Source organism: Chiloscyllium plagiosum, chromosome 15 (assembly GCF_004010195.1).
Source record: "Chiloscyllium plagiosum isolate BGI_BamShark_2017 chromosome 15, ASM401019v2, whole genome shotgun sequence".
NCBI lineage: Eukaryota > Metazoa > Chordata > Chondrichthyes > Orectolobiformes > Hemiscylliidae > Chiloscyllium > Chiloscyllium plagiosum.
In genome coordinates, this window is record NC_057724.1 from 57,075,935 (window position 1) to 57,094,863 (window position 18,929).

General features: G+C 38.9%; 1 protein-coding gene across 3 annotated transcripts in view; it reads left to right on the forward strand.

The window, feature by feature from the left end:
- The window catches only part of chrdl2 (chordin-like 2), a 63,175-nt gene that overhangs the window by 15,788 nt on the left and 28,458 nt on the right, over positions 1-18,929 (forward strand). For all 3 annotated transcript variants that reach the window (XM_043704965.1, XM_043704964.1, XM_043704963.1), the window contains 2 exons: positions 9,241-9,334; positions 12,794-12,861. In XM_043704965.1, the coding sequence (XP_043560900.1) occupies positions 9,241-9,334; positions 12,794-12,861 (162 nt within the window). The remainder of the gene's footprint in view (positions 1-9,240; positions 9,335-12,793; positions 12,862-18,929) is intronic.

The window sequence follows — 18,929 nt, forward strand, 5'->3', positions numbered from 1 at the left end:
CTGTGACCCCAACGCTGAACCCTGCGGGATACCGCTTATCTGCCATTCTGAAAAAGAACCTTTTATCCCAACTCTCTGCCTTCTGTCAGACAGCCAATCATCAATCCATGCCAGTAGCTCACCTTGAACACGAAGGGCCCTCACCTTACTCAGCAGTCTCCCGTGAGGGCCTTTTGGAAGTCTAGATAGATAACATCCACTGGGTTTCCCTGGTCTAACCTACTTGTTACCTCTTCAAAGAATTCTTACAGGTTTGTCAGGCATGACCTCCCCTTACTAAATCCATGCTGACTTGTTCTAATTCGACCCTGCACTTCCAAGATTTAGAAACCTCATCCTTAAAGATGGATTCTAGAATTGTATCTGCAGCGGAGATTAGGCTAATTGGCCTATAATTTTCCATCTTTAGTCTTGAACCTTTCTTGAACAAGGGGTTTACCACAGCGATTTTCCAAACATCTGGGACTTTCCCTGACTCCAGTAATTTTTGAAAGATTATAACCAACGCCTCTGCCATTTCTTCAGCCACCTCCCTCAGAAACCTAGGATGTAGCCCATCCAGGCCAGGAGACCTATCATTTTTTAGCCCTTTTAGCTTTCCAAGTACTTTCTCCTTTGTAATGGCCACCATGCTCAACTTTGCCCCTTGACTCTCCTTAATTGTTGGGATATTACTTATGCCTTCCACTGTGAAGACTGACACAAAGTATTTGTTTAGTTCTTCAGCTATTTCCTTATCTCCCATCACTAACCTTCCTGCATCAGTTTGGAGAGGTCCTACTTTTACCTCTCATTTGTTTCTTATGTATTGAAAGAAAGTATTACTATCATTTCTAATATTACTGGCTAGCTTACCTTCATATTTGATTCTCCTTCTCCTTATTTCTCTTTGTTATCCTCTGTTTGTTTTATAGTCTTCCCAATCTTCTGACTTCCCAGTGCTCTTGGCCACTTTATAGGCTCTCTCTTTTTCTTTGATACATTTCCTGGGTTCCTTCGTCAGCCATGGTTGTCTAGTCACCCCCCACCACCGGGTAATCTTTCTTTTCTTTGGGGTGTTCCTCTGTATGGTGTCCTTAATTACACCAGAAAGTTCTGCCATTGTTGATCTACTGTCTGCCCCACTAGGCTCTGCTTCTAGTTGATTTTTGTCAGTTCCTCTTTCATGCCCCTGTAATTACCTTTATTTACCTGTAACACTATTACATCCGATTTTGCCTTCTCTCTTTTGAACTGCAGACTGAACTCTACCATATTATGATCGCTGCCTCCTAAGTGTTCCCTGACTTTAAGATCTTTTGTAAAGTCTGGCTCATTACACATAACTAAATCCAGAACAGTCTGCTCCCTTGTGGGCTCCATCACAAGCTGTTCCAAAAAGCCATCCTGTAAGCATTCCATGAATTCCTCTTTCTATGGATCCACCGGCAACATAATTCACCCAGTTCATTTGCATATTGGAGTCCCCCATGATCACCGTAATCTTGCCTTTCTGACACACCCTATCTATTTCCTGGTAAATCTTGCACCCCTGGTCCTGACCACTGCTGGGAGGTCTATACATAACTCCCATTATGTTTGTTTTGCCTTTGTGGTTCCTCAACTCCTCCCACACAGACTCCACATCACCTGACCCAATGTCATTTAGTGCCATAGATTTAAATTCACTCTTAACTAACAGAGCAACCCCTCTCCCTCTGCCCACCTTCCTGTCTTTTCGATAAGTTGTAAATCCTTGGATATTTAACTGCCAGTCCTGAACTCCCTGCAACCATGTCTCTGTGATGCCTACCACATCATATTCATTTATGATGATTTGTGCTGTTAATTCATCTCCTTTGTTACAAATGTTTTGAGCATTCAGGCAAAGCACCTTAATGCTAATTTTCTTATCCTCATGATTTCCATCACCTCTACCTAAGTTATCCTTCCTTTTTGCTTCATTCCTAAGTTCGTCTGCCTCGAACTTAAACCTCACACACATGCTAACCTGCTGCTTATCTATCTACTTGATTCCATAGTCCCTGTTGCTTTCCTTTTCCCTTCCCCCCTGACTCAAGTTTAAAGTCCGAGTGACCACCCCATTTATCCTTTTTGCCAGAACACTGGTTCCAGATCGGTTCAGGTGGAGACCATCCCAATGGTACAGATTACCCCGGTTCCAAAACTGATGCCAGTAGCCCATGAAAGGGAATCCCTCTTTCCCACACCAATCTCTTAGCCATGTGTTTACTTCCCTAATATTCTTATCCCTATGCCAATTTGCACATGGCTCGGACAGTAATCCAGAGATTATGACTCTGGAGGACCTGTTCTTCAATTTCCTTCCTAGTGCTTGATACTCCCCACACAGGTCCTCTATACTAGTTTTGCCTATGTTGTTATTGCCAATGTGGACCACAACAACTGGATCCTTCCCCTCCCACTCCAGTATCCTTTCAAGCCATTCAGAGATGTCCTGCATCCTGGCACCGGGCAGGCAACACACCATGTGGGACTCCCGATCTGGCTCACAAGGGATACTATCTGTCCCTCTAATTATAGAATCCCCTATAACAACTACTTGTCTTTTTGCTCCCCCCCCCCCCTCCTTGAATGGCCTTCTGCACCATGGTGCCATGGTCAGCTGGCTCATCCTATCCACAGCTCTTTTCCTCATCCACACAAGGAACAAAAATCTCATATCTGTTGGACAAAGTCGAGGGCTAAGGCTCCTCCACTCCTGAACTCTCCACTCCACGTCTCTGTGATGCCTACCACATCATAATCATTTATGATGATTTGTGCTGTTAATTCATCTCCTTTGTTACGAATGCTTTGAGCATTCAGGTAAAGCACCTTAATGCTAATTTTCTAATCCTCATGATTTCCATGAGGATAAGAAAATTAGCATTAAGATGCTTTACCTGAATGCTCGAAGCATTCGTAACAAAGGAGAATAACAAGATGGCAGAGTACTGGGTCAATGGAAAGATTCTTGGTAGTGTGGATGTGTAGAGGGATCTTGGAGTCCATGAGCAAAGATCCCTGAAAGTTGCCACCCAGGTGGATAGTGTTGTTAAGAAGGAATATGGTGTGTTAGGTTTCATTGGTAGAGGGATTGAGTTCTGGAACCGCAATATCATGCTGCAACTATACAAAACACTAGTGCGGCCACACTTGGAATATTGTGTATAGTTCTGGTCACCCCATTACAGGAAGGATGTGAAGGCATTGGAAAAGGTGCAGAGGAGATTTACTAGGATGTTGCCAGGTCTGGAGGGAAGGTCTTATGAGGAAAGGCTGAGAGACTTGGGTCTGTTCTCATTGGAAAGAAGAAGGCTAAGGGGGGATTTGATAGAGACATACAAGATGATCAGAGGATTAGATAGGGTAGACAGTGAAAGACTTTTTCCTAAGATGATGATGTCAGCTTGTACGAGAGGGCATAACTACAAATTGAGGGGTGATAGCTTTAAGACAGATGTCAGAGGCAAGGTCTTTACGCAGAGAGTGGTAAGGGCGTGGAATGCCCTACCTGCTAAGGTCAACTCAGCCACATTAGGGAGATTTAAACAATCCTTAGATAAGCACATGGATGAGTTTGGGATAGTGTAGGGGGACAAGCTGAGAATAGTTCACAAGGTTATTGAGGGCCGAAGGGCCTGTTCTGTGCTGTATTGTTCGATGTTCTATAACTCAAAATCCCCCTACCTGCCTCACTTACAGTCCCACCCTGTTCCTGATCACTGACTGAATTTGAATTACCTAATCTACCGGGTGTGACTGCCTCCTGAAACAAAGTGTCTAGGGAATTCTGTCCCTCTCAAATGTGCCACAGTGCTTGAAACTCAGATTCCAGATCATCAGTTCTGATCCGGAGTTCTTCCAGCAACCAACAGTTGCTGCAGATGAGGTCACTGTCATTCACAATGGGATCAGCCAGCTCCCACATCATACAACTGCAGCACATCACTTTTCCAGCCATCTCTACTTATTTAATTAATTTATACAAATTTATGAGTTAAACAATTGTTAGTACTTCCCTATGGTCTTGTTCAACTAACCAACCAATAGTAAACATTTAATCAATCACACGAAACACAAGAAATATCAGTTGAAAGTTAATGTTTCGAGTCCAGTTACCCTTCTCCAGAAGGTTGACACTGGTTTCTCTCCACAGATGCTGCCAGACCTGCTAAGTTTCTGCAGCAATTTATTTTTGCTATTGACCATCAGCATTCGCAGTTTTTGTTGTTTTATTATCTTTCTTGGCGGTGCAAGTTGCCGGTTTGCATTTGGAGAAGCCTAGGCAATTTATTGCAGTGACCTTAGTCATAAAGTACACGTCCAACAAAATAGTAAATTAGATCAGAATGATGAGCTTTATCCAGCTAACAGCACTACGATCAGTAAACGAAAGCACACACAGACACACACACACACAGTACTTTCTTAGTTCATAGGTCGATTGTCCTTCAAGTCAAAATATTACAAATAAGCCTGGCAGCTGTGCCTTTAAAGCATACCTGGCTGAGTTCACCCTCGGTAATTACATTGAAAAAACAACCATCTGAGTCTTGAACAACTGCGTCCCTTGTAGCTTTCCATAGCTTGAACTAACGGGATGTGAGTCTAGATAATGATTTTGTAAAACAAAATCGCATGAAAGCCTTACAGAAACTGCTGAATAGGCGGATTTCACTCGCAGGCTGAGCAATCCCTTGCAGCATTTTTTTTTTGACATGTCGAATGTTCGAGTCCCAGTACTATTCCCACAGTGAGGAGCCAAAACACACGTCGGCTTGTGGAAATTTATTTGCGAGATTGTTTTTCACTCGCTGTAGCGTCGGGAATGCCAAATTGATGGCGCCAAATTAATAGAAACATTTCATCTTCGCCAAGCTCTTAGGGCGGACATCACACAGTGCTCTCTTTTTATATTTACTTTTGCTCGAGAAAAATGAGGGTCTAAATTAACTCTGTTTACACCCAGACAAGCAATAGCGATCTAAAAGTACCTGGTGGGAGTTGATTTAATGAATAATCTTACCTTTTGGAAACGCAGAACATTTAACTGTTGTAGTGCCTGTTCATAGATTTTGCTTCAAATATACTATGTCTATGGTAATGTATCTTCTCGGATACCATTAATAGCACAACTTTAAAAATAGGCAAATAATATATATTTTAAATAAAAGGTTATTCTTAGAAAAAATGTTGGAACACTAGTATGTTCAGATTGGCTGGAAGATATGTTTTCCAACATCTCTGAGAATATGCTCTTCAGCAGACTGCATCTCTGTTTTGCTTAAGGTCAAACACTGCTTAAAAACACAGAACACAAATCCAGTTTCCGCACAGAAGTGTTACTCTTGTAAAAATTGAGAGGTTAAATACAACAATACATTTCTATGTGCTTGATGATAATCCAGTCATTTGAAAAACCCTCACTGTTTTGTGGCCCACGTGTACAATATTGTTTAATGGACTGTCAGTCAGTAAACAGAGTTGTGATTTCAGTTCACAATTACTTAATGAGTAACTAAAGCAGAATTTCTCATTAGTCCAAATAAAATCTAACACATTCTCTTCGATGAAACAATAGTCAAGCAGTATACTGGGAGCTGTCAATAATGGATTACAGATAATATTCTGCAGGCATGTTTGTCCTGGAATCTTCTTCATCCTTTCTTGAACTCTTACTGCAAGCACATCTCCTACACATCACTCCATTGACATGCTGATGTGTGAGCAGACTATTTCAATGTGGGAAGCCCATACCAACCCTTATATTCACTTCATTTGTGTCATTTTTACGCTTTGGAAACCAGTTATCTGATTCCTGATATCTTGCTTATTTTAGTGGTAGGGTGTAAAATTTCTAATTACTTCATTTTGTTTGGTGGGTGGGTGAATTAATTCTGTTAGGCCTGCTAGCAGTAACCTGGCAAATCAGAACCTGTCTGTGTTTTTTTTTGTGCCTCTTAAGTAGATTAATGGCTCCACAACGAATAAAGACTAGATATAAGTCTAGTTCTAGAAGGTGGATGTTGGGGTCTCTTGTGAAGGAGTAAAGCCCCTACCTTTAGACTAGGAAGCCCACTTTCCCCTGCCACCGCAGGAACTGTAAAACCTGTGCCCACACCTCCTCCCTCACCTCTATCCAAGGCCCTATAGGAGCCTTCCACATCCATCAAAGTTTTACCTGCACATACACTCATATCATTTATTGTATCCGTTGCTCCCAATGTGGTTTCCTCTACATTCGGGAGACTGGGCGCCTCCTACCAGAGCGCTTTAGGGAACATCTCCAGGACACCCGCACCAATCAACCACACCGCCCTGTGGCCCAACATTTCAACTCCCCCTCCCACTCTGCCGAGGACATGGAGGTCTTGGGCCTCCTTCACCGCTGCTCCCTCACCATCAGGCGCCTGGAGGAAGTACTCTATGCTACTTTCTCCCCACCCCCACCCTCCTCTAGCTTATCTCTCCACATTTCAGGCTCTCTGCCTTTATTCCTGATGAAGGGCTTTTGCCCGAAACATCGATTTTGCTGCTCGTCGGATGCTGCCTGAATTGCTGTGCTCTTCCAGCACCACTGATCCAGAGCCCAGATTCAGGTCCCACCTAATGATGTGTAATAATATCTCTGGATCGGTTGGTTAGGAAGTGGGCAGTTGTGGCAAACTCGTCTGAGCAGCACACTTGCAAAGCTCAATTTGCTGAGAAGCCATTTTTAGATTTTGACAGAATAATTTGTAAATATATGACAACTGAACTAAAACATTTCCTGTTATGCACATGATTGAGTTCTATATTTTGAATTTAGAAACAAAGTCCTGTTAAAGTGTGCATGATCTGGGTGAACAGATTGCATTGAAATCATATTTAAAAGTATTTATTACTAACCTCTAGGCTTTATTTTACTTGTTCTAACTTAAAAGACCCAGAATTTGACATATCTGTGTTTTCACTTGGGAATTTACACCACGAGACAACCTCTCTTACCAGCAGAAATAATAAATAAATAATTGCAGCAAAATCCGTGTTGAAATGATCCTCAGCCAGAATAAATAGACAGATTCATTGAATTGACTCTAGCTCACTGGGAGATATAATTGGTTACTACCTCATTATTTAAACTGCCCCAGCAGAGAGATTAAGATAACGTATAGTGAAAATAAATTAACAGAACTACAAATGCAAAGTAACTGTAACCAATTGTACATTTTTATGTAAATTAAAGCAGTAAGGCTGAAGAAATTTTTTTAAAAATTGTTTCAGTTTACTTCATTTTTGCTCAGCTTAGTAATTTTTTAATGTCAGTGCCAAAAAACAATTTAAGGAAATATCTGTTCATTTCAAGGTCACAGATCTCTGGAATATGATCAGGAACAGGACCCTTAGATGATTTATTTTCTCCACCACATTTGCAGGAAGAATAAGACCTGGACTGTTCTAGAACAGAAACCAACTACATTAACGGAGAGCAAAATCTAATCTAGGACCTTCTGGACTTGTATGGTTCAATAATAAAGATGTTGCCTTTACCCATCAGTGTATGAAGGGATTTTTTTAAAAAAACCCTCTTTTTTGTCATTTATGAGGGGTGGAAATAATTGTTGAAAAATAGAGAGCCAAACCTTCCATGACTTTCTTTTAATATGAGGAGATTTGATTGGAGCATGCTGGGCCGAATGACCTGATGGTGTGCTGTAAATAGTTTTTAATTATTTTGTCTGTCAAGTGCTGATAAACAATGAATATGGATTGGCATTTCTAAATATACAACTCTTCAACAATTTATAAATCACTCTGTCAAGTATTTAATGTGACAAACCACAACTCACAGAATGCTAAGACAAATGCTTCAACACATAATAAGGCAGAAAAAAAGTACCAAGAGAACTTTTTAAATTATGTAATGAACTACCAAAAAGTTGGTATACTAGTCAACATATTGCATAATATATAAGTCATGTAATTCCAATATGAGGGCTCTTTTGGTACAGTGGTAGTGTCCATATGCTTGGGTTCAAATCTCATCTACTCCAGAATTGTGCCATAACATATTTGAACATGTTGATTAAAAGTTTTTAAATTTTAAATTTACTATTTCAAAAAATGAACACAATACCATGTTTATGTATTTTATTTTTATGCATTTTATAATAGACGATTCTGACCTACAATATTTCTGGTTAATCACTCATGAGGAATACAAATACTAAACTACCAGATTATCTGATTGGTCAGTTACTTTTCTCTCCATCAATGAAAGTGTGACATAATTAATTTTCTTGGTACAAACCAAAGACTGAAATCCATTACGCCAATTTTGGCAGAAAGAAAACTACATCTGTATTTTGAAATTAATTAACACGCTGTAATATTTTAATAATTTTGTAGTATAATCATAATCAATAGTATTTGCCAGTACTACAGAATGCCATGTGGCCCATCACACCTATTCTGATGTTTTGAAAAAGTGACCACTTAGGCCCAATTCTCTATTTCCCTGTAACTGTATTTTATTATCTTACATTGGAGTTGTAATTACTTCATTAGTGTAACCTTAAATGTATAGTACTGATATAAAAAGCTTTTATGAATAATACCAAATGATAATTTAATCACACCACACCTCTAAACAGGTTACTCACACACATACTTGTTATGTAATAATTCAGTTTTGTAGCTTATTTCTCTACTTCTGGCTTCTCTCCATATCGTCTAACTTTGCTAGATTTATGAAGGATGTTTTTAAGATTTTGACTGGCATAAAGACTGACATTTTTTTTGCCTTTTCTTTATCGTGAAGGATTTGATATCCAGGTTAACCCACACTCTTAGCACTGTACCCCTGTGCTCTAGAACATTTTGTTTTTATCATATCTGCTTTTATTGGTGTATTAAGGATCACATTCTTCAATTTTGTATACTTATAATTAGGCTCAATAATTCAAATTCAGCTTTCTTCTTTGTATTATGTGATTCATGTGCTATAATTCTGTGCGATTTTCTGTGAAAGTTGCAATTCAATGGTTTTCCAGATGTAGCAAAAAGAAGTATATTTAAATATTGAAATCTGGTTCATTTGGATTCAATGAACCAGTACACATGATGTTCATTAATACTAATGACAGTGAGTCAGTGTTTTAATAAAGTGTTTGTGTTGGAAATATGTTTTCATAAGATTGCAGGAATGCTCCTGTGGACTTGAAATGTTAATGGTTTCTTTTCTTTGATGTGAAGGAAGGAAATGTGTACTGTGGCTTGAGGACATGCCCAAAGCTGACCTGTCCATTCCCAATAACTGTTCCTGATTCTTGCTGCCAAGTTTGCAGAGGTAATTTAAAAGTCAATCTTTACATGCTTCTGAACACACACAAATAATATATAAATACTTAGTTCATTTTGTACTCAATTCAGAATGCAGCATTTGTTCAACTTTTGACATCTTGAGTCAGTGTCAAGCAGTTTCAGATCAGGTATGACATGTACCAGATGTGGAGTTATGTTCCCTCTACTTTGCCAGAACAGTCCTCAAGAGTAAATCTCAGTAAACCCAAATCCTCAAAATAAACAAATCTTTTTACGAATGTTAGCTCCCTGACTGAGATCAGTAGTTTAGTCCAAATTATTATCAAATTATGAGCAATTTGGAGTTGTAGATTTCTGCTCACCAGGAATGGACTTAAGATTAATCTCATTTCATGTCTTCCTTCATTTGATATTCAAAGGGACATTATTATCAAAAAGCGTTTGTAATTAAAAAAATACATTTGAAGAACAGAAGCTACAATGTCACAAATCAAAACTATATCATAAGAATCTTGTGGTGGACCCCACTAGGGAACAAACAATACTGGATGTAGTGTTGTGCAATGAGGCAGACTTGACAAGGGAAATTAAGGTGAAGGAACATTTAGGAGGCAGTGATCATAATATGATTGAATTTACTGTGCAATGTGAGAGGGAGAAGATAGAATCAGAGGTAACAGCATTGCAGCTGAATAAAAGCAACGACAGAGGCAAGAGGGAGGACCTGGGTAGAATTTACTGGGAGAGGAGCCTAGCAGGAAATACACTGGAACAGCAATGGCAGTAGTTTCTGGGAGTAATTCAAGAGACACAGAGATTCATCCTTAGGAAGAAGAAGCATGACAGGGAGGATGAGGCAACCGTGGCTGACTAGGGAAGCCAGGGATAGCATAAAAGCAAAAGAGAGTGCATATAATGTGGGGAAGGGCAGTGGGAAACCAGAGGTTTGGGAAGCTTACAAAGACCAACAAAAAAAGAAATAAGGAGGGAGGAGATTAAATATGAGGGTAAGCTAGCCAGTAATATAAAGGAAGACCTTAAGAGTTTCTTTAAATACACAAAGAGCAAACGAGAGGCAAAAGTGCACATTGGGTTGCTGGAAAATGGTGTTGAAGAGTTAGTGTTAGGGAACAAAGAAATGGTTGAGAAACTGAATAATTCCATGTCAGTCTTCACAGTGGAAGACAAATAATATTCCAAAAATTCAAGAGAGTGAGTGGGCAGAACTGAATATGGTGACCATCATCAAGGAGAAGGTGCTAGAAAAATTGAAAGTGGATAAATAACCTGGACCAGATGGACTACACCCCAGAGTTCTAAGGGAGATAGCTGAAGGGATAGTGGAGACATTAGTGGTGATCTTTCAGGAATTGCTAGAATCAGGGAGGGTCCCAAAGGACTGGAAAATCACTAACTTGACACCCCTGTTTAAAAAAGGAGTAAGGCAAAAGACGGAAAATTGTAGACTGATTAGCATAACCTCGGTCGTGGGTAAGATCCTGGAATCCATTGTGAGGGATGAGATTTCTGAATACTTGGAAGTGCATGGTAAAATAGGGTAAAGTCAGTATGGTTTTATCAAGGGGAGGTCATGCCTGACAAATCTGCTAGAATTCCTTGAGGAAGTAGCAACCAGCTTAGACCAAGGAGAGCCAATGGATGTTATCTACCTGGACTTCCAGAAGGCCTTTGACAAGGAGGCTACTGAGTAAGATAAGGGCCCATAGTGTCAGAGTCAAGGTGCTAGCATGGATAGAAGCTTGGCTGTCTGGCAGAAGGCAGAGAATGGGGACAAAAGGGTCTTTCTCAGGATGGCAGCCGATGACTAGTGGTGTTCTGCAAGGCTCCGTGTTGGGACCACAACTTTTCACTTTATACATTAACAATCTAGATGAAGGAACTGAGGGCATTCTGTTTTCAGATGATACAAAGATAGTTAGGGGGACAGGTATAATTGAGGAGGTAGGGAGGCTGCAGAAGGATTTGGACTGGTTAGGAGAGTGGGCAAAGAAGTAGCAGATAGAGTACAGTGTTGGAAAATGTGAGGTCATGCACTTTGGTAGGAGGAATAGAGGCATGAACTATTTTCTAAATGGGGAGAAAATTCAAAAGCCTGAAGCGCAAAGAGACTTGGGAGTTCTAGTCAAGGATTTTCTTAAGGTAAACTTGCAGCATGAGTCATTAGGAAGGAAGGCAAATGCAATGATGTCATTTATTTTGAGAGGACTTGAATGTACTTTTGAGGCTCTGGTCAAACCACATTTGGAGTATTGTGTGCAGTTTTGGGCCCCATACCTCTGCAAGGATGTATTGGCACTGGAGTGTGTTCAGTGGAGGTTAATGAGAATGGTTCCAGGAATGAAAAGCTTAACATATGAGGAATGTTTGAGGATTCTGGGCTATACTTGATGGAGTTTAAAAGGATGAGGGGGTAATCTAATTGAAGCTTACAAAACACTGAATAGCCCAGACAGAGTAGATGTTGGGAAGATGCTTTCATTGGTAGGAGAGGCTAGAACCCAAGGGCACAGCCTTAGAGTAAATGGAAGACCTTTTAAAATGGAGATAAGGAGAAACTTCTTCAGCCAGAGAGTGGTGAATCTATGGAATTCATTGCCACAGAAGGCTATGATGGCCAGGTCATAGAGTATATTTAAGGCTGAGATAGGGAGTTTCTTGATTGTCAAGGGGATCAAGGGTTACAGGGAGAAAGCGGGAGAATGGGGTTGAGAAACGTATCAGCCATGGTTGTATGGCTAAGCAGACTCGATGGGCTGAATGGCCTAATTTCTGCTTATGGTCTTAACATAAGAAATAGGAGCAGGAATTAGTCCTTTGTTCTTTCAAGCCTGCTCCACCATTCAATAAGATCGTAACTGATCTGATTATGGTCTTAATTGCCCTTTCCTGTCTGATCCTGTCCGGATCACAACAAAATCTGCCTAACCCTTCCTTGAATTTATGCAATGATCAATCTTCCAGTATCCACTGAGGAAAAAAAAAAATCCAATTACCCACTGACTGAAGAAATTGCTCCTTTTCTTCATAATTTGAAGCACCCTTATTTTCAAACACTGCAACTGATACTAGGTATCCCTAAATATGGAAACATCCTCACAGCCTCTATCCTGTCAATGTTATGTGTGCTACACTTAAAATGAACAGAAAAAGAGAGCTCTTGTCCATCTTCAAAAAAGTTTGGCAAAGACTTTTCCACAACCAAACTGGATTTGTAGGAAATATTTCTTATTAGTTTATTTGCTAAATATACAAATCGGGTAGCTGAAAATTTACAAAGGGCATTATAATAAAGTATTGGTGTCTAAAATATTTAATGAATTTTTCATCCAATGGTACTCATTGCTTCTGTCTGTTGAATGCTTTCCTTACAAGGCGGGACCATTTCCAGAAGAAATATGGTAACTAATGTTTACCCAAATATTCTAGTATGTTTCCCATTTCTGAACGTGTACATTGTTGACAGGAGAAGGAGACTCGTCGTGGGACACAGCAGGTGCAGAAATATTTCGGCCACCATCCAACAGGGAAGCAGTAAGTAACTGAATACAATTCCTAATATAATACTGGAGATGATGTTTCAAAATATGTTGAAATTAGGCGAGCAGGCTTTATTTCCTATGAAGCAGTACAAAAAACACGCAAAAGTCAGACATACAACTTTTTATTTTATTTAGCTACACCATAGTTTCACCTTCCAAGTCATTTATCTGAATAATTTGACAAACAAATGTAGTAAGCAGCCTACATAGAATGTCTTTGCATTGAATCAATGGCAAATTTTCTATTGATTTTTTTTTGTCTGGTTTTGATGTCACATGAAAATATTTTCACCATATTGTATCTGTTCTTGATTATCTCATTGACAATGTTTTTGGATTATTCTATGGTATATTGTGATTAATTGCTTTAATCCTCATGATTATAACCCATCAGCACAGCCACCATGCTCTTTGTCTACATATGTGAATATTTTGTAACTTCTTCCTACTAATCCAACCTTATCCCTCTTTGAACTTTTAACAACCCAAACTGGAAACATGTGTTGGGTACATTTCAGAACAGGTCACATCACCTCCTTCTTTCCTCCACTTCACCCTAAAGACACAGTCCTAAAATATAACAATCTTACAAAACAAATATAGGCAATATTTTACCATCATTCAATGACAACAAAAATGTTTTGCCAGCTGATTGTATTGTCCACACATTGATAGCCCAATAGATAAAAGTTTATTTTGTGCAATAACTCATTTCTATAGCACTCCTCAGATAAAATCACTTAAAAAGTATTTATAATGAGGGAGCCTGAAGCTGGTTGAGGAAGGGCCAGAAATTCTAGGGTTGAAGCAACATGGTTGAAGGCAAGGAATGTTCGAAAGTATTTGAAAGTAAGGTAGGAGATGACAGGTATTCAGGAACTACACAGTTCCAAGATCACTCCAGGGGCAAAATGAAGGGACTGGGCATAAATCATGGTACCAGTGAAGGGCACTAACAGTATAATGAGGTGACCAAAATATGGTGGAACAAAATTATGAAAGTGAAAGTGAACACTCAATATTCAATTACCTGCGTAGAAAGGACAAGTGGGATATATGGAACTTTGTTCCAGTGATGATTCTTCATATTTTGTAATTTATGCAGGGTAAAGTTTGTATAGAACAATGTTTAAAGGGTAAGTTGCAGGGTAGTAATGGTAAGGCTTAAGATTTTGCCAGAAGTAAATTGAAATGGCACAGGGAGGCTATGTTACAAAGGTGAATGAAGCAGTTTTATCAATGGAACTGCAAATGTAGATTCACGCAGTATGCCATGTTTGCATAGCACCAGATTTACCTGAGGCCACAGTTAGGGAGGTTAATGAAGTTGAGATTAGAGGGTTAGAGGAATGTGTTTCCAAAGAAAATTGTTTTTAGTTGATTGGTAGAAGACATTTTAATTTATTGTAAGCACAATTAACAAGATATAGAAGCAGTTTTGGAGTTGATCCAGAAAGCGAAAAGGTAAAGATAGATGTGAGCATAAATGTAAAACCTGATCTAGTGATGATCAAACATGATCAAATAGCGATGATTACACATGATATGATTGAAGAATAGAATATAATAATCTTGAAGAGGAGGAATCAAGGATATAGAGATGAGGCAGACCAGAGTGTGTATCTCAGCATAGGAAATAGAATAATCCAGAGATATTCTTGGATGTAAGTGAAATAAAGGGGAAACTGGTTTAAGGACAAGGATTAAGGACAATAGAATTGTTGAAAGTCTCAATTTTTAGAAGATAAATTGCAGAGCTGAGGAGACACAGATAATCACATGCAATAATTGGTTGACAGAAATTGTGTAGGAGAGACAGAGGAAAAGGGGAAACAGAAGAAAATCAGAATCAATAATGTGCGACAGGCAAATTGAAAAGGAGCGGGGGCTTGAATAATTGTGAAATTTAGAATAAAACTGATTGTAATTTAAACATACTGACAGCGAATGAACAGGTTAATAATGAATGAAAGATTAACAGATTTTGACAGACAGTGAAAGTAAGTGCAAAAAAAAGAACATTCTGTCAATACTCAACAGTTTTAGGAACATCTGTAGAACAGAGTTAAAGGCCCAAATTTTCAAAGAGTGTTGCAGACTCCACAGACCTTTAAAAATGTGGGGGAATCCCAAATCTGTAAATCTCAATTTAATTTCCAATGAATTCCATTTTTTTCCTGTTGGGAAAAGGCACGACTCCCGTGTGAGAGAAATTTGAACTCAGCAGGACCATTTGAATGAGGTGCAGAGTTTAAACAGACCTAATTTTCACCAACGTGAGGGGTGTAAGAGGGCATGGTGGTGAGTCAGGGTGCATGAATTGACATTGGAGCATGCATTTGGCATGGGGCGTAAGTAGGGTATGATAGAAGGTGTGGCATGAGCATTAGAGGGCCTGAAATTTCACCTGGCAATTGGACATATTTAAATCCATTTAAACAGTCTGTCTTGGCACTTGGAAAACCATGTGATCTAGTTTGATCTGTTTCTGGGAAGGTAGGCACAGCTCTATACTGCATACAGTTATTCAGGACGAAAGATCTCAGCATTTGGAGGAGTTTCTCCTGAAGCGAGTGCAGTGAGCAGGACTTGCACTGCCCATCTCAGGAGTAAATATTCAGGCTAGTGTTTCAGGTCATTTACCTATCATTAAACCCTGACCTGAAATGTTAGCTATGTTTGCGCCTCCAGATGCTGCCTGACCTGTTCACCAGAATTGTATTTTATTCAGATTTCCAACATTTGTTGTATGTTGCTTTTGTGTTAATAGCCTTCTGTATTTTCCCTCAATATTAAATATACTTTTCTGCATATTTTCTCATGTTGAAACTGGATTTTCTTTGCAACAAGATTAATCCAATCAAAATCTCCAAGTGATACAGAACAGTATTTGAGCTCCTAGCATTTTAAACTTAATAGTAGAAAATAATATTGAAATAACTAGGTTCCTTCATCTTGATTTTTAATTTTAAACAGAATCAAGCATTTGACTCAAAAGTGCAATAGCTGAAACTAATAAACAACGAAAAGGAGAAAAATGGAGACAGCGTCTGAACTTATTCAAGTTGAAGTCAGACAGACGTGCCAGTGCACCAAATTTAGAAGTAATGTAAGAATTGTTCAAACAGAAACTGTTCAAGCTCAGGTCAAGATTTTATTAAATCAAACATACTTTTGGCAGAATGCTTTGCGAACAAAAAAAAATCAAAATCTTTCATAAACAACGCTATGCGTACATGAATGTTCTGGTCTTACATCCCAGCACAAGTCACTGGGAAAACACAGTTTTAAACTAATGTTTACAAAATGAACAAATGATATTGAAATAAATTTAAACACTTGAAACACCAGCTTTCTGGCACGTTCTTAGTTTTGCACTGAACAGTTTAATGCTAAAAAGGGAAAGATTCGGTGAGTGCACAATTTTTTTTAACTGAGAAAGCTATGATAGTCACCAAGAAATCAAACTTAAATTTAGAATAAATGATTTTTAGCCAAATAGTGTGACTATGGAACTCACCATCACAGGCAGTACTTGTTGTGAATAGTTAAGATATATGTAAAGGAACAAAAAAAAGCAGTTGCTGGAGAAATTCAGCATATCTGTCAGCATCTGTGGGTAGAAAGCTGAGTTAACATTCCACGTCTGTTGATCCTTCATCAGAATCTAATCAGATCTAATCTAGTCAAATCCTAACATGATGCCATCTTGTACCAGTTCATAGTTTGACCCTTTCCCCTTTCAACGGCCATGCCAGTTTAACAATAGCCACTAGCTCCTAAGGACACAGGAGAAAAAAATAAAATCTTATTACGATCAAGTTCCTTTTTGCAGACTAAAGTCTTTTGAGAAAAAAACACTGTCACTCATTAAAAGGAATGTTGGCAGTTGTTGACGGATTTTCCACTTTTTAACAAGTCAAAACAGTTCTTGACAGTTTTTAATATTTCTTGATGATTGTTGACACTTCTTGATAGGACAGGGATTTTACAGGTTTGACCATTACAAGGAGTATATAATCTGTTGTACAGTTAACAATCTCAAAGAGTACTTGGATAGCCTCCCCACAACATCTAACATAGAGGTTCAATGTAATCTATGACCATATCTGCAGAGGTACTTCTGCTCAGCAAACAAGGTGCTCTTGCTTTCCAAAGCAAAGACATCTGTTTTTACCTGGTCTAATCGCCACATTCCAATTTTCAGACAGCAGGTATTCCAAAATCTGATTTGAGTGTAGGCAGCTGATCATTTAAATGGCCAGTTCCCTCTGTGACCCACGCATGCATTAACCACAGCCCATGTCCAATGCCATTCTAAATCCCATCCGTGAAAATGGGAAATGCCTGTTTTGATGGCCAGACATAGGATTTCCAGTGTCTTTCACATTGACCTTGTATGTTCTGATATATGTGTAAGTGCAAAGAAGCTGACTCTACTGAGCTCTGAAATGCTTAGGGCAGGCCATTCAAGTTTTGTCAGTAATACACCAGTCAGAAAGGAAATACACATTTTTATTGATGTATTGAGGCATATTAGCTGAGATACATAGAACACATTATATTTTTGACACAATAGGCGGAAATTGGACTTTATTGCACGATTCTATTGGAGTAAAATTCATGTGATGAGAGTTAATTTTTAGAACCAAAATCTATTGCTCCTTAAAAGTCTGACAAAATATTGAATTGGATCTTTTTGTGGATACCCTGGTGGTCTCCTCAAACAGACATTAGGCTGCTTATAAATGTAACTGAGGGTCCACCATCTTTTTTGAGCTCTCTTTTGGGAAATTATCCAGCAATGAGTGAGGCAAGAGCTGTGCTTGATCTGCTTAAAATTCCCAAGTGGATGCTAACTTGTTTTAAGAAGCATTCAAAAATCACTCATGTGGAATAGGGAGGGGTGGAGTGTTTATCCTACTTCCCAGCCCCTGCAAGGCCACTGGAGTTCAGGCCCTTTGGAAAAATACTTTGCTCAGCCCAAACAGATTTGAACAGATCTAAATGCAAAGTTTCTTTTCCCTGCAGAGGCCTGAACTTAGCATGTCTACAGGTCCATTAGGGTCTGCATGGGCCAAACAAGAGTTTTTCCAAAGGCTCTGAATGGACCAATAGGATTAAGTATATCCGAAAACTAAAAATATTATTTAGGCCAAAAAACAAAAGGATTCCCAATGTGTTGCCATCTTTTTCTAACAGATAGAAGCATCATTAACTCACTCAAATAATAACAACCTGGATTTTATGGCGAGAGTGAAGAAGCAATGCCTAGTTTGCTGTAAGAGAAAACCTATCACAAAGGTTTAAGAAACTCTATCCTATTGATCTCTTCCATCCTTCGAATCTTTCCCCACCTGTAAAGGTTAGGTAGTGACCAGGTATAGCGAGATAATTAAAATACTCATAGTAGGCAAAACATAAACAAAATGATAGGAATTATAATTCCCTTTTTAATGACTTTACAGAACACAAATTGAAGATTGTGACATGCACATGGGAATATGGTAAACAGTGGAATATAATAATAACACTTAAAATGCCAAATATTTAGAAGTTATTTTTGTCTTTTATTTTATCCATGTAAGTAGTATTCTACATTGTTCATTTAAAAATGTTCTTCTGAGCGAAAGGGACTCCACACTGATAAAAAAAAAAGTTGTCAACATCACAGAGGTAGTTTAGCAACAATTTTGACCTAGTATGTTGATAAAACCTCTCACATGTTCTTAACAAGATATATCGACAGCGGTTATTACAGCAAGAATATATGAGAAAAGTTCACATTAAATCAGAAACATTCCATAGGCTGCATCTATAAAGACAACAAAAGCCCACCTTATGTAGGAGCAGGATATTACTCACTGTGCCTTCAGATTTCTGATGTGTGGAGATGCTAGAAGTTGCTGTCAGTTTCAAAGAGTTCTAATGCCATGCACTGAGTACTTACACTGGCAAATTCCTGGCCATTATATTAATGAGGCCCAATTTCATCATCCAAAAATTGTGAGCTCTGGCAGCTCATGCACACAGTGCCCTCTGCATAATGCTAATATAAAT